Source organism: Cucurbita pepo, chromosome 13, assembly GCF_057944985.1.
Source record: "Cucurbita pepo subsp. pepo isolate OVF chromosome 13, ASM5794498v1, whole genome shotgun sequence".
Lineage (NCBI taxonomy): Eukaryota > Viridiplantae > Streptophyta > Magnoliopsida > Cucurbitales > Cucurbitaceae > Cucurbita > Cucurbita pepo.
This window is the reverse complement of record NC_141810.1, coordinates 12,413,764-12,430,548: the sequence shown is the minus strand read 5'-3', so window position 1 is coordinate 12,430,548 and position 16,785 is coordinate 12,413,764. Positions and strand designations below refer to the sequence as shown.

General features: G+C 38.3%; 1 protein-coding gene across 1 annotated transcript; it reads left to right on the top strand.

Moving 5' to 3' along the window:
- On the top strand, nucleotides 1-16,695 carry LOC111808386 (auxin response factor 8). Its single transcript, XM_023694318.2, has 14 exons — nucleotides 1-774; nucleotides 1,001-1,116; nucleotides 1,300-1,398; nucleotides 1,558-1,614; nucleotides 1,704-1,859; nucleotides 1,941-2,025; nucleotides 7,147-7,237; nucleotides 7,326-7,490; nucleotides 7,589-7,711; nucleotides 13,902-13,977; nucleotides 14,178-14,325; nucleotides 14,668-15,674; nucleotides 15,753-15,943; nucleotides 16,206-16,695. The coding sequence occupies exons 1-14, from the start codon at nucleotides 732-734 to the stop codon at nucleotides 16,378-16,380; spliced, it is 2,532 nt and encodes an 843-aa protein (XP_023550086.2). The 5' UTR covers nucleotides 1-731; the 3' UTR covers nucleotides 16,381-16,695.
- The last annotated feature ends 90 nt before the right edge of the window (nucleotides 16,696-16,785 follow it).

The window sequence follows — 16,785 nt, the reverse complement described above, 5'->3', positions numbered from 1 at the left end:
TAAAACATTTACAGAGACACCGCCTTGACCGTGCTTTCTCTCTCCTCTGTCTCTGTCTCTCTTTCTCTCTCATCTTTTGGGGGAGGGGTTTTGGAAGAAGCCACTTTGAACCACCACCTCTTCTCTTTTACGCTTTTTTTTTTTTTAAAATTTTTTAAATTTTTTTTTTTTTAATTTTCTCTCTCTCTCAGTGTATTTGTACTGACTGACATTCTCAGTCAGTCCGATTGTGGTACCGGCTTACTCTACAATTGTTTTGTCAGTGAGAGGGGGCGTTCTTTTTGGGTTTAATTTTTCTCCTCTTTCTCCGTTTCGTCACTCGATTGTTGTAGCCTTTCGTTTTATTTTTGTTTCTCTCTAGACGATCTTGTACGGATTGGCTTTTGATTTGTGTGGATTGAGGTTTGAATTTGTTTGGATTGAGTGTTCGATTTTGGGGGATTTTGCGCTTAAACCCTAAAAAACATTATGGGTTTGCGAGGATGGATATTGGGTTGGGTTGATTTGGGGCGAGGGGAGATGGGAGAGCGCGGTTGGGTTGTGAGTGATTGCGTTGGGTTTAGGCAGCGGAAGAATCTTCTTGATGTGTTCGGTTGAGAGGTATGAGTTTCAGGCAGGGTTCTTGTCCTGTCGATTAGGGTTTTACTATTAGTTTTATTTTGAATTTTTCTGTGTGTGTGTGTGTGTGTGTGTGAGTTTGGAGTCTTTTTTAGTATTGGGGAAAGCTTGATATGAAGCTTTCAACATCAGGGTTTGGTCAGCAGGATCACGAAGGTATGATTTGTTTTCTTTCTCTTTTGATTTTGATTTACTGCTTCAATTTGGGACGATTGAAATCCTGTTTTGAGCTGTTACTATGATTATGATGTGCCCCCTTTTTCGTTTTGTTGTTCTTTTTCTTCCTTTATTAAATGCTATGGTTCCCTCGTCACCCGCCATTAGTTTTGATCTTCTGTGCTGAACTTTAATTATGGCGATGTAATGATGATGATGATTATAGGAGGGGAAAAGAAATGCTTGAATTCAGAGCTATGGCATGCATGCGCGGGGCCCCTTGTGTCCCTCCCAACTGCTGGGACTCGGGTTGTTTACTTCCCTCAGGGTCACAGCGAACAGGTTCTATGGTTTTTTTTTTTTTTTTTTTTTTTTTTTTTTTTTTTTTTTTTTTGCGGCTAGCCTTTTCATTTTAAGTTCTTATTTGCATGGAGAAAAGTTGAGAAGTTCTTTAATTAAATGAGTTGTCATTGCATAAACCTGTGAAATTGATAGGACTTTTCTGTCGTTTCGTTCGGTCTGTAGGTTGCTGCGACGACGAACAAAGAAGTTGATGGACACATACCCAATTACCCGAACCTACCTCCCCAGTTGATATGTCAACTTCACAATGTTACAATGCATGTGGGTTCTCTATGTTTCATGTAATTTGAGTGTGTTTAGCTTCGTTACATGATTAATGGCGTAAATATTCCATTAATCTCCTGTTAATCATGAATGAGGAAATGAAATTGATATAGCTAGGAGGGCTTTTAAGCAAGATTTGTATGTGTGACATTTCAGGCAGATGTGGAAACGGATGAAGTGTATGCCCAGATGACATTACAGCCGCTGACTGCAGTAAAATATCTCTACGACTCTGTTTCTCGTTCAGTTGTTCTTGCCACATTTATTAATATACCTTTGCTCAATTTATTTCATTCGTACAGCAAGAGCAAAAGGATACATTTCTACCCATGGAATTGGGGATTCCGAGTAGACAGCCAACAAATTACTTTTGCAAGACGTTGACAGCGAGTGATACAAGCACCCATGGAGGTTTCTCTGTACCTCGTCGTGCTGCTGAGAAAGTTTTTCCTCCACTGGTACATACATATATTCTATTATATGATTCTGTTGGATCTGATGGATGACTTTTGACATTTTTCTTTGTTATGGTCCTGCAGGATTTTTCACAACAGCCACCAGCACAAGAGCTGATTGCAAGGGACCTTCATGATGTCGAATGGAAGTTTAGGCATATTTTTCGAGGTAAGTCCCGTGAAGTTCTGTCCATTAGCCGAAATAAGTGCGAAGGTTTTCTTTGTTAATGGTGAATCTCTCCTTTTTGGAAATAAGTTCGGAAGTTTTTTTTTGTTAATGGTTTTTTAGTACTCTGATTTTGTTGGCATTTGGAATGAAGCTGTCAAGGAAATTATTAATATAATAATTTTTTTTTTTGCTACGAAGTAATTGTGATATCATGTTCATTAAATATACAACACTCCCGACAGAGTTAGTTCTTACTAGAGTATGAGCATTGAATTACATTCATTGTAGGTTTTGATAAATTAAGAGAAAGCCCTAAACCAGCCAGAAATAAATTCAGGATGTCCCATCAATTTTGAAGAACAACTGTTTCATTAGGGCGAAAAATGATTGTATCATCAATGTATTGAAGAATGGGGACTTCGACCTGTTTCTACCAAACATAAAGCCCTTCAAAATTTTCTTAAGGCAATAATGAACTGAGCGACTAAGAGTATCTCCTATGATAGTAAAGAAGAAAAGAGAGAGGGGTCTTCCGGTCTCAAGACTCTTGTAGTCGCAATCTTTCCTCTAAATTGAATTCTGATTGGGTTTTGAAGATGGTGAAGAACGTAGACTAACTCTGTTATTGAATTCTGATTGGGTTTTGAAGATGGTGAAGAACGTAGACTAACTTCGTTATTGAAGGTTGATTGGGTTTGATTGATATTGAATCCAAGAACAGGAGTCTTCTTGCAAAGTGGATAAGGATATTCTACAACGCAAGGATAGCCCTATGGAGACGTTTCATTGCAGCAATGTCTTGGTAATCTCCTAGGCAACTGTAAGCTTGAAGCATCTTGGTGCCTTGAAGATACATTATGGAGTAGAGAGATATGGACTATGATAATACTGTGAGTTTAATTGGTAATGGGAAGTCCACATCCTTCTCGAATGACCGCTGGATTGGTTTAGTGCTAAAAAAACACGTGCCCAAGTCTCACGCTCTAGCCTTATGCAAAGACAACTCTATTGCAGATATATGGAAAGAGGAGGCAACCACTTGGGATTTGGGCCTTCGTCCAAGCCTTACCGAAGAAGAAATGAATGAGTGGACCAATCTATCCCACATTTCTTCTCCCTCCCCAAAGACCAAATTTCCAAGTCCATTGGAGATAGGCTCTTGATACCAAAAGCTCCCACACGGCCAAATCCCTCACACGACATCTTTCATCCAATGGCAACCAATCTACATTATTTTTATTCACCACAATGGAAAGGACCCATTCCAAGGTTCAATTTTTTATGTGGGAGTTAGGTTATAAATGTATCTGTTAAATCACCACTAAACCCAAAAGCTTAAACTAATGGGTTATTGTAATTTTAGTTATTTCAATAGTTCAACACTCTCTTTCACTTGTGGGCTTGAAAACTTGTAGAAATCTCGACAAGTGGAAATCAATATTACTTGAGGAGAAAATGATATTTTAGAGGTTTGAATACATGATCACCACCTGCTTTGATACCATGTTAAATCACCACAAAACCCAAAATCTTAAGCAATTTAACTATTTCAAGAAGTCGCCTGGATTGTCTCCTCGCCGGATTGGTGTGTTCTTAGTTAGAAAAGTGGAGAAACCATGATGCACCTTTTCACCCTTGCCACTTTGCTAATTCTTTATGGGCAAAATTCTGGAAGGCTTTCAACCTGTATTACGCACTTGCATTTCCAAATGATCCAATCACTCTTTTAGAGATTCTCTTTATGGGTCATCCTTTAGCAAAGAAAATGAGGTCTTGTGTGGTTTTGTCAACAAAGCCTTCCTTTGGTTAACTTGGAGAGAGCAAAATCGTCGCATATTTGAGGACAGATACAAATTTCAAGTCCATTTTTTAATCTTACCTACATTCTCTCATTTGATGTATATCTTCCCCTATATTCAAGACTATAGCATTACTTCTCATACAACACACAATTCTTTTGCAAATCTTCTTAGCACCTTTGCCACTTTTATAATTTCATCTCACCAATGGAATGAAGGAAACTTTTTCCTCATAAAATGTTGCCAGCTGTTGGAATCAACAATAATTTTTCCTTTCCTTTCCTTAAATGCTAATCTCCATCAAATCCTTTCACTCAGGCATTTTTGCAACTTCCCCTAAACCTCCATAGGCATTATTGATTTTCTTGAAAGTCTCTTTTATTCAAGGAAAGGCCTCTTTCCTTCATCTAACCCTTGTACGATGTCACTTATTCACCAAAGAACTCTTGCTTCCAGGTTTCATTAAGGAAATGGAAAGTGCTCACTCTCTGGTAGAGGATATGTGCCTATTTTGTTTTTTCACTTATAAAGATGTCTTTGTTGGGTTGAAATGGGCTGAGTTAAAATAAGGTAATATGTGGGTTTGTGAAGCACTCAAAATCCTATACCACCTGTTGTGGATGGTTTTCTTTTGAAGGACAATGATGTGCTTTGATTTGAAGGGAAGTAAGGTGCGGGTCTTTGAGTTTGTTCCTATGGAAGTACTGCCCGAACTTGTGTTCGGGGGAGAGGGGGCAATGGATTAAATGAGATGGGTCTGATGGTTGGCCTTTTATATTTTCATTAATGATATTTGTACTAAGAAGAACATCTCTGTAATTTGGTCTTTTGTGATTAATAGCCCCTTTAATTTTTTGAGATGTCGATGGACATAATAAGGTCTTTAAAAATCTCCATCCTCTTTTTTGTTTCCCTACTCGGAGAAGCAGCCTTCTTTTTCCTCAATTGTAGTGTCCAACCTAACTAACTTAGTTGAGTATTTGTTTGTGAGTTTCTCAATCTATAGGACTTGATGAAAAATTTAATCAAATTTGAGCTTCCATTTGTTTGCGCGTTTCGCAATCTGTAGGACCGAATAAAAAAAATAAACAAATTTATGTAGTATAATGTAACTATTTTGTTCTTTTCATTTGAATCCAATTGTTTTAGTTGGTACTTATTTAGTTGTTTACCTAGTTGTAGGTGGTAGGTTAACAGTCCAGTTAGTCTTGAGGGTTAAGCTCCATAATAAACACTACTGAGATTTTCTTCTTTGATGCGTGGTTTCATCAACGATTCACTTTTCTTTGAAAGATTTGTGGTTGGGGGGAAATTCAAATAGAAGCTTGAAATATCTCATAATCCATCAATAGTGCTTCAATGCGCATCAATGGAGAAAGGTTTGCCTTTTGAAGCTTTTGCTATATCTTCTTCTAGTATTTGAGGTTTACTACAAGGGAGAAGGATTTCAGTTTGATGGTGGCTAAGCGATGGTTTACAATTGTGGCTAAACAATGGTTTACGACTAAACCTTTTGAACCAAACAACAAATTGGGTATTAACTGGTGGTGAGGATGTGGCTTTGTAGCTAGGGTTGCTCAAGGGTAGAGCAGGAACAAGGATGGGGATGGCTTCCTCGTCCCCAACCTTGCCACCATTTAATTCTCCATCTTGCAAATGAAAAGACAAAATAGTATTTCATTTTAGTCCAAATAAACTAAATATATATATGAACGTGGGCAACAAGGTAGGGATGGGAGGCAAGATCATATTCCTAATCCTCTTTTAGGTTATGGGGAATAATTCCCCATCATGCCTCCAGTCCTTCATTTCCTGCTTAATCGTGGATATGGAGTGGGTTCTTGCTAGAAAAATGAACATCTCTATTTGCAGATAAGAGGTGGAGGGCGGATGGGTGAGAAGAGAGTGAGAGAGAGAGCGAGCACTACTAGCAAGAGTTCTATTAATTATGCATAGTGAAATTAGTATTTTGAAATAATGTTTTGTTAAATAAGTTATTTTATATTAAATAAAAAATTAAATTAAATTTATTTTTCATTTTAAGAAGTTGGATCCTTTATCCATTGAAGTTCTTGCCTCTTGAGAAGGATGGTTCTTTTTTTGGTATTGCCTGCTTGTATTCCCTTCATTTTCTCTCTAACGGCGTGGTTTTTTATTGAATCTAAATTAATTATTTGGTATTAATATTGTAAATTACTGATGCACCATGGAACCCCCTGCCTGCTTCCCCAACTCCATAGCAAATGCCTCCTAAAAGATAATTTCAAAGTTTAGGTTTTAGATGGATCAAATTCTTAATATTAGTACTTTTTTGTGATGGAAGAACAACTCCTTTGTTCCCTAATGAAGGGGTAGAATCACAAGTGGGTGACTGACACGGAGGCTGCAAGTCATTGTTTCTCACCGCCGTCTTATACTAATATTTCCATTTTTAGATAATATAATATATATAACCTCGTTTGGTTTTTGTAGGTTGGGAGGATGTCTTATTTTCCCTCCTTGTACTCTTTCGTTAATGAAAAGTAAGTTTTTTATTAATACATACACTCACAACTAATTATCAAATTATTAAATATACCTTCTACTATTTATTAGTCTGGTTCTAGGCTGCTAACTGCTATTGGCTATAGAGGATTGGTACGTTGACAAGAGTTGTTTATGGGAAGGGGTAGAAGAAAACAGAGAGGAGGTGTATCTCACTCACTTGGTGAAGTGGGTTCTCTAAACCCACATCTACGGGGCCTTGAAGTTGTAAAACCTTGATTTTAAGATCTGAGCGATCCTTAGGAGATGGCTCGTGGGATTAGTGATCATGGGTCGGATTGTCTCTAATGGCATTCATAGGAGATATTCCATTGTTCATTCAACTCCAATGATCCATTCTTGCAGATAAGCTGTGGATGAGTGGATCTTCGATTTATTGTCCATTTTCCTAAGGTGTCACGTGCTAGCTCCATCAAACTTTTGAGCTTTTGAACTTGAAAAGATCAAAAGGTTTTTTAACAACATTGATGGGACAGAGATTAAGCGATTTCACTTTGCGTATCTACTGTTGCTGCATCTCAAAATTTTCTTATTTTTTTTCTTTCCTTTATTTTTCTCATTCCTCTTATTTTCTCCTTTACCTGTATAGGTTATGTAAAGGTTGCTTGGGGGGTTCCTGTGTTCTGAATTTTTCTTTTCTGTATGATGTGGTGTATTCCTGTGCGTTTCCTTGCACCATCATCTCGCTTGTTGAAAGTCTGTTTCCCACATAAAAAACTATTTGGGAATCGTAAGCTGCATCTGCAGCTAACGTGGCTTGTTCTCTTTGTTTCCACAGGACAGCCAAAACGACATCTTCTTACAACTGGTTGGAGTGTGTTTGTTAGTGCCAAAAGATTGGTTGCTGGGGATTCTGTACTTTTTATATGGTAACTATTCCAATTTGTTTATATGTGTTTTCACACTAGGGCTTCCGTTTCGGAGTTTATTATTGAGCTCCCTGAATCACTTATCTAGGAATGAAAAAAATCAGCTTCTTTTGGGAATACGTCGTGCCACAAGACCACAGACTGTGATGCCCTCTTCTGTTTTATCAAGTGATAGCATGCACATTGGACTCCTGGCTGCTGCAGCTCATGCTGCTGCAACTAATAGCTGTTTCACAGTGTTCTACAACCCCAGGTTCGAAAATATTCTTTCCTTCTGCTACTGTTATAGCTGGTTTTATAGTCTACTTTGGCTCATTTTGAAGCAATTTCTTTTGCAAAAATTAATTCCAGGGCTAGCCCATCAGAGTTTGTCATCCCTCTGACAAAGTATGTTAAAGCTGTATTTCATACCCGTGTTTCAGTAGGAATGCGTTTTCGGATGCTTTTTGAAACTGAAGAGTCAAGCGTTCGAAGGTATGATATGATAACTCTAAATAATTCATTATCATCTGTTTGTTGTAGAAAATTCTTGCATATCTCCCTCAACCTTTTATTGGTGCAAATACTTTTGTAGGCATTTTATGTAGCTTATCGGTCTTTCCCTCCCTTCGATTATTTCATACTTTTAATGAAATAGCTTCATACAAAAAAGAGAAAAAAAGGAAAAAAAAAAAAAAAAAAGAAAAGAAAAGAAAAAGAGAAGGTATTCTTGCATTCCAATTGTGGGAGTCTATTGCATTTAAATGATAAAATTGTTTGGTTGGTTCTATTGGCAATGCATTCACGATTTTTCTAGCTCGTAAAGAGTAAGTGATTGTTTGTCTCCTCGGATGGTTGTAATGTTACTTTTCCACTTATGGAAGATAATTTTTCTGTTTCAATGGAGATAGGAAATTTACTTGTGTCAACCAAATAGAATTTGTTAGGTATCTAACGAGATTTCACCTGCAAAACATATACTAACTCACAAACTCGGGAATAATGAAAACCAAACATTGCGCTAATGGTGGTTCTTCTGTTCACAACCAAAAGAGAAACACGATCCCAAACCTAATGCATTGAGTAGTTATGTTTGCTCTTGAGTTCTCTCTCTATTTGGTCTTGGAGTTGCTTCAGCACGACATTGGTCTCGACCTCCCTTTGAATGGTCGACCCATTGATGATCGTGAAAAACAAATAGTACATTCAATTTGGTTGTCGGTGATAATTTGGGGATTTATTCAACAATCCGACTGGGTACCTGATTCCAAAATCATACCGATTAATTTTTTCAACCTATTTTGATACTCTAAGGGTATACCTCTTTATTCGAGCAAATGACACAAAGATCTCTAATCAATTCGAACCTTGAACTTTTGACCAAGCAAGTAATGCCTCCACCTTGGATTTGCTAGGATGATGATCATAAGTTCACGTTCGTTGACTGATTTAATTCTGGCCCTGGAAAATAAGGATTGACTAAAGAAGCCTATTGGCTTGTGTCATTGTGGAAACAATGCTTCCAATCACGTTCTTGAAGCGTTCGTTTCAATTACTAAAGGAAGGCTGAAACTATTAAGTGCTAACAAGGGTAGAGTAGCTATTGCTTGTTTCAGAACTTCAAAGGTCACATCTTCATCTTCAGTCCATACAAAAGAATACATTTTGAGAAGTTGGTTTAAAGTTCGGAGAATTCGTTGAGAAAGAATGAACGAATATAGAGCATCCAAAAGAAAGAAGACCACTTAAAAAAAGGTAGACCTGTAAACGAAGGGACTCCAGTCAAGCAGAATGAAACCTAATGTATTAATTACATAACGATTGTCACCGATGCCCTAAAAGGAACATAGAATCTAGCGAGGGACCAAAAATCATAAGGACCCACTCTATACCTCTATAGGTTCTTATTTGTTTCTCTTCTCCCAAAGACCCCATAAATCAGAAAATATCCCATGTTGCCAAGGAAATCTCCCTTTATTATGAAAAAAGAGGGTAACTAAGAAACTCCTAGCATCTCCCTATAATCTTTGTGTCTAGCAAACTGGATACCGAACGCAACAAAAACGTGATTGCAGACGGAATAATGTAACTTGCAGCTCCATAAGACATGATCTAGGTCTTCCTCCACTTTTCAACAAAGGGATGCAATGAAACGATCCAATCAAGGAAGACAGCTACAGCTTCCTCAAAAGCCTATCAGGAGTATTAACTCTTCCCAGGATAGCCTGTGAGATGAAGAACGTAACATTTTTTTAGGATTTTCACATTCCAAAGAGTGGTGAGAACAAACTCACTAGGTGGAGAAAGGTTCAATAAGTATCGATGAAAGGAGCTAAATGAAAAGCCTTTAGCCGGGTCAAGACTCTTGAGACGAAGTCCCTTCTTCACAACTTAAACTCAGCCTCTCCAATCAAAGATCAGTTGCTTATTAGATGAATTATGATGGAACCCAAGCGAAAGAGAGTTAGAGCTCCTAGATTGAACAACATCAACCACTTGACAATTTTTCATACAACACAAGTGGTATAAACAAGGAAATGTATCGTAGATGGTTCTATCCTCCATCTACTTATCTTTCCAAAAATCGTAGCATTCCCATCACCCACAGAACAATGAACCAAGGTTTCTTTCGGTGCCTTTGACCTTACTTGACATCTACCCAGAAGTATGAGAGTCGTATTTGCTTGCAATTATCCTATGCCAAAAGGGAGTAGGCTCAAGGGAAAAATGCCACGACCATTAAGTCAGGAGGGCTTTGTTATGAGATTTTAAATTCCCTACTTCTAATGCTCATTGGCTTTCCCACCCGCTCACAATTCACCAAATGGGCACCTTTCCCTTCATCAACCCCTTTCCACAAAGAATCCCTCATCTTCTTTAGATTCTTACACATTGGAGAAGGATCCTTAAAGAGAGAACAATAAGTAAACGGGAACTCCACTCAAAATTTAACGAATGAGGGTTATCCTATCATCTTTGAAGAACAAACCTCTCTTTCAAGAAGCAAGCCTTTTACGTATCTTATCCGCCACTTGATCATACTAAATGTTGAAGATAATTGTCTTATATTTCACATAGGTTGCAAGATCAGGGTTTGTCAATCAAAATATCATTAAAAAGCGAGTATGAATATTTTCCATAAGGGACGAAACACATGGGGTTCATTGACGATTGAAAGATGGTTGGAGCATTGGATAGTCTGAATGGCTTCACTAAAATCTCGTAATGTCTTTCTTGCTTTCAAAAATGGGGAATCAGACCCATGCATTTTGATTCGATGGTACTTAGGTTTCAAGTCAAGTTTGGAATAAACAGTTGACAGGTGGAGCTCATCTAGTAATTCCTTAATGGCAGGTGTGGGAAAATTATTTGATACAATCACCTTTAAACTATGGTAATCCACATTGAGTCTCCAACCCAATCTTTCTACTTAAATAGGAGTATTGGGCTTGAGAAAGAGTTGTAACATGGTCTGATTATCTCGAAAGCCGACATTTCAATGATTAATCTCTCTATTTATGATTTATGGGAATGAGCCTTCTTGTAAGGTCCTACATTAACCGATTGTTGGCCCTCCAACACAATTTGATGGTCACCATCTCTTTTAGGTGCTTATAGTTCCTTAAGTTACGCAGACATTTCATTCGACGTTAACCCCATTGCCTTTTCCTTGAGGTTTAGACCCTTGATCTAGATCTGACCATGTTTGAGTGAGAATCTTTTGAGAGAAAAGCCTTTGTTAATAATGGGTCTCCCTCCATGGTGACCTTATTCTTCTCCAATTCCAACCTAGGTAAGAAATTCTCTTGAACTGTCAACTCGAGTAGTCCTTACCATGACAGACTTACAAACTACCTTGCCTAGCATCGCAAATCCCATTCCCATTACCACCTTGTAATTTGACGATGTTGTAAGAGGTAACATCAATTCATCCCCCACTTATGAGATGAATTTTTATGGGTGACTCCCCAATTGATTAAAATCATTGCCTCTTTTCACCTATCAACCCTTTGACCTTTATTGTTCCCGGAGCGAAAACCCAATATCAGATTTCAGGTCCAATTCCACCATATCCCTACCTCCAGATTTTGTGCCTCATGTGGTTCTTTTGCTGATTCCTCTTGGACGACTTCATTCTCTTCAAGGCTGTTCACTAGCAACACTGTGCCCTATCATATGCTTATCAGATTCATGTTTTCTGAAAACAGAATGTAAGATTCATGAGTTCTGAAATTGTGCCCTATCATATGCATCTTGTTGCACCTAAAGCAGAGCCCTTTTTCTCTGTTCATTGAAACTCAACTTCTGATACCCTCTTGGATTGGTATTCCCCTTATTAGGGTAGGGTAACTGATTGGATTGGTATTAAGCTGGAAGTGCGATTTGTGGGCTTGATGGCATTGGAATTTACAATTTTTTCTGGGCTTAGCTGGACCGATTTGTCTGAAGCAATGCCTGGCCTTGTTGCCTTCGACTCTAAGTCTAATTTCACTTCATAGTACTTTTTTGCGGAATCGGTTTCGTAATGATAACAATAGCCCTAATGGTTGTATGAAGTGCGTTTTGGATAGTGTTCTCCAAAACATCTTCAAGGAACTTCAACAATGGTGTTGATTACGTCTTGGACATCTCCCTAAACTCAGCCATTGGGCCATTGTTTCCTTTTGTATAAATTGCCCTTTTGTTTTCAAGGCCAAAACTTGGCCGCATAAATGGCCTTCATTTCATGATCTAAACCTTGCTAAAAGCTTGGTCCTCAAATCATCCCATGACGTGAATTCTTACCTTTGTTTCCCAACGCTACAATCATGACACCCTGCTCTGAACTCACAATCAAAACCGTCTATATCTGACTACTAATGAATCTAAAAATTCCTCTCTATCGTGAACAAACATAAATCTAGATTCTCACTAGATAAGATTTATGTCTCTAGTTTTTTTTTAAAACTTTGATCACCTTCTTCGTTACGATCAAGCCTCTTGCTCTTCTTGTGACGGTTGACGATATTTGACCTTTACCATGGGAGAATTCAGGTAACATTGTAGCCATGGGTTTTTTTTTTCATCTCCCACATATTTTCCTCCACACACGCCTGATTCTTTCCCAACCTTTGTAGTACTTATTTGATCTCAACAACTTCCTTCTTAGTGCTTTCCATCCTCTCCTTTAGTTGTTTTTGCGCCAATCTCCGCTTTCTCTTGGGATGAACTTGTTTCTCCAAAGAACTTCTTGTTACAGTTGCCGATATTTGACATTTACCATGGGAGAATTCAAGCAACATGGTAGCCATGGTTTTTTTTCATCTCCCACATATTTTCCTTCACACACGCCCGATTCTTTCCCAACCTTTGTAGTACTTATTTGATCTCAACAACTTCCTTCTTACTTCTTAGTGCTTTCCATCCTCTCCTTAAGTTGTTCTTGCGCCAATCTCTGCCTTCTCTTCCGATGAACTTGGATCTAATACTAATATGTTGGGTACTATCTAGATTACGAAATTGCATACAAACAGAGGAATAATTTAAAACCGAACACTGATTCTGTTGATAGTTCTTCAATATACAGTGGGTTATTCAACCAATCACAAACAAAATAGAAACACGAGACAAAACATGGGCTATTCAAGTGAGTTGAATGTCTCATCTAGACGAAAGTCCCCAAAGTATTCTACTACATCAAATGGCTACTCAAACTGCTGCAAAAATCCTCCACTCTCATATGATACATCCATGCACCATTCATCCACGCATGGTCTGCCTAACCACACATTATATTTCTTACCCTTCCCAGTGCAAGTGTTCACAATTGGAGGTCTCACAAGTTCTTTCTAAGTGTTCACGATTAGATGTCTCACAAGTTCTTTCTAGGAGCAGGGATGAAACCCTTGACAATGATAGTGAGGAAGGTTGTTTTTCCAGAAAATTGGCAAAATTGGAGATAACCTAGATATTTGGCAATACTTTTCCAATATCAAGTGATTTTAATAGTTTGTTTCCTTGATCATTTGCTGAACTAATTCATTCTATTTTGGTCAATGTTTTGTTTTATCCTTCAAATGTTATTCAAATTTGATCTACAATATCACCTCCTACTCTAGCCAATTTTTAGTGACATTGGCTTACAATAGTCAGAGAGAGAGAAAGGAAGGAAGAAAGAAAGAGGGGCACATGAAAACTGAAAAAGAAAGCCAAGCTATGGTTCGCTAAATTTGCTCCAAATTGTTTTTAAAAATTTAGAAACGAGAAATGAGATGATTTGTATGTTTGTTAAAGAAACCAGAAATAGAAAACGGGAACGTATCAAACGAGCCCTTAATTAATTGTTCTCAATTTCTTATCACAAATAATAATAATAATAATAAAGGAAAAAAAAAATAATTAAAGAAGCTGTACTTAGTCAACTGTTACTTGTGAATTAAGCAAATTTTTGTTCATCTATCAGTAGCCATTACTATCTATTCTTGTGATAATGCACATATTTTGTCTCAAGATATTGATAAACTCCGATGAGTTGTGATTACAATTTCTTCAAGAAATGCACACAATAAGTTTCCATGATATCTAGAATTTTTCCTTGCATATTAGTTGATCTACCTGTGAGGTTAAGAAGTATGTCTTTTATTATGGATATCTTACCGCAATTTGCATGTTCTGCATGCTAACATGTGGATAGTTGAATTGTCAGGTACATGGGTACTATAACTGGAATAAGTGATCTTGACCCTGTTCGTTGGCCGAATTCTCATTGGCGTTCTGTCAAGGTGTTGCAGCAATTTACGACGTCGTTATTTCTCTTTACTTTATGTAGTAGCGCATGTTTAGATTTTGGGCTACAGTATGAATGGCTCTCTACTGTACTGCTGATTTGGTAATCTGTGTCCTTTTGTGGTGTCTCAAAGTAGAGTCTATAATCTTCATCGTTTGGTTGTTTAAATGTGGCCATACCTTCTTTTGTTTGCAGGTAGGGTGGGACGAGTCAGCAGCTGGCGAGAGGCAGCCAAGGGTATCGTTGTGGGAAATTGAGCCTTTAACTACATTTCCTATGTATCCGTCTCTTTTTCCACTTAGGTTGAAACGTCCATGGCATCCTGGAGTCTCCTCTGTTCATGGTACTTGTTTTCTATCGAATTAATTCATTCTGCCCGATGCATTAGGTGTCTGAACTATTTTCTGATGTTTATGATGCTTTTTAATGCATATTCTTTAGATGGCAAATTTAAATGGATTAAAGTTATTTTGTTTTTGGGAATCAGATGAACTGATTTTGGTTTACTGGTTGGAGTGTATGTAGAGTTTTGAGGATTAAGGAAGGTAGTTACGTGACTGGGATCTCACATTCGTTTTGGATTATATTGTTCGCCGTTCTTAAAAAAAAAATTCCAGTACCCTGAACGTTTGATGCTATTACCTAGGCTTCTAGTACCCTGAACGTTTTTGTAATGGTTTTACAGATAACAGAGATGATGCTTCTAATGGCTTAATGTGGCTTCGGGGAGGAGTCGGGGATCAAGGTCTACACTCACTGAATTTGCAATCCATGGGCTCACTGCCGTGGTTGCAGCAGAGACTTGATTCTCCCATGTTTGGAAATGATCATAATCAGCAGTATCAAGCCATGTTAGCTGCTGGAATGCCGAACCTTGGAGGCGTTGATATGCTGAGACAGCAAATTATGCATCTTCAACAACCTTTCCAATATATTGAACAGGCAGGCTTCCATAACTCTCTATTGCAGCAGCAACAGCAATTGGTTCAACAATCTATGCCTCAGAACATCCTTCAGACACCAAGCCAAGTTATGGCAGAGAATATACCCCAACACATTCTCCAGCAAACTCCACAAAATCAATCTGAGGATATTCCAAACCAGCAGCAGCGTACTTATCATGATACCCTTCAGGTTCAAAGCAATCAATTTCATCAGGGTGAAAATTCAAATGTGCCATCACCCCCATTTCCCAGGACAGAGCTTATGGATTCGAACACAAATTACTCCGAATCCATGATCTCTAGAAGAAATATACTTGCTTCATCGTGTGCTGAAGGGACGGGAAATCTTTCGAATATCTATAGAAGTGGGCAGTCGATCCTAACTGAGCAGTTACCTCAACAATCTCCTGTTTCTAAGAATGCTCATCCACAGGTTGATGCTCACTCGAACTCGATGACATTTCCTCCACCATTTTCTGGTAGAGACTCGATTTTGGAGCTGGGAAATTGTAATTCAGTTTCTCCAAGTCGTACACTTTTTGGTGTAAATATTGACTCATCTGGACTTCTACTTCCCTCTAATGTGCCCACTTATGCTTCTCCATCAATTGGTCCTGATTCATCCTCAATGCCAATGGGAGATTCTGGATTTCAAAATTCTATGTACAGTTGTGTCCAAGACTCTTCTGAGTTGTTGCACAGCTCGGGGCAAGTTGATCCATTGAATCCAACTCGGACATTTGTGAAGGTCTGAACCTGGAAACACTCGAGGTAAATGATGTTTATATAAGTTGTATGCTGGCTTATAACTCGTTTTTTCTTTTAGGTTTACAAATCCGGATCTGTTGGGCGTTCACTAGACATCTCCCGGTTCAGCAGCTATCAGGAGCTGCGAGAGGAGCTGGCTCAGATGTTTGGGATCGAGGGACAGTTGGTAGACCCTCATAGATCAGGCTGGCAGCTTGTATTTGTCGACAGGGAGAATGACGTACTTCTCCTTGGAGATGACCCTTGGGAGTAAGTTCTCGACGTTTACTTTCCTTTTTAATATCTCGAGTTCAAGACCATACTAGCACATGGCTTTCTCGACTGGTATCGACTTCTGAGACGAAGATTTTTGTTTAGTTTATATTCTGAATTGAATCTTTTTGCCCTGTGTGCTCCTGGAATCTGTTGCCTATGTGCATGTCCATTCATCTACCGTCTGCTAATTTTGCATGTAATGTTCTTATATAGTTTGAAAATACTTCAGCAGACGCTTACCGTGAATATGTTGCAGGGCATTTGTGAATAATGTCTGGTATATCAAGATACTCTCTCCCCAGGACTTTCAGAAACTAGGGGTTCAGGCAATTGAGTCCTTCAACCCCGTCGGTGGTCAGCGACTTACCAGTGGTGGCAATGAAGCTGAAAATGTTTCAGGGCTTCCGTCTGTCGGTTCGCTAGAATATTGAAGTTGTAAGGGAATTATACGAGGTTCGGGAGACGTTTACCTTAGAACTTGCAACTAAACTAAATATGCAGCAGTTGGAATGCCCCCACATTAGATAAGTGTGTAAACTCTTCTGTATTCATAATTCCTTTTGCTTACATGTACTCTCATTTTCGAAGATTATCTGGTAAAAATACATGTACGTCGTGTACTTAGATAAGAAATATAACACGTTGAACGTTTCTAGCATACGCACATTATGGTTATGAATTTGGATTATTCACTTCATTTGGAGCAACCACCAAAAAGTGGCATTATAAACCTAGTGTTCTTGATTTTTGTTTGTTCCTTAAAAATTGCGTTCAGTTTTTCCATTATTGATTCACATTTTGTAATGGGTGATTGATTGTTAGTATATATTTATGAA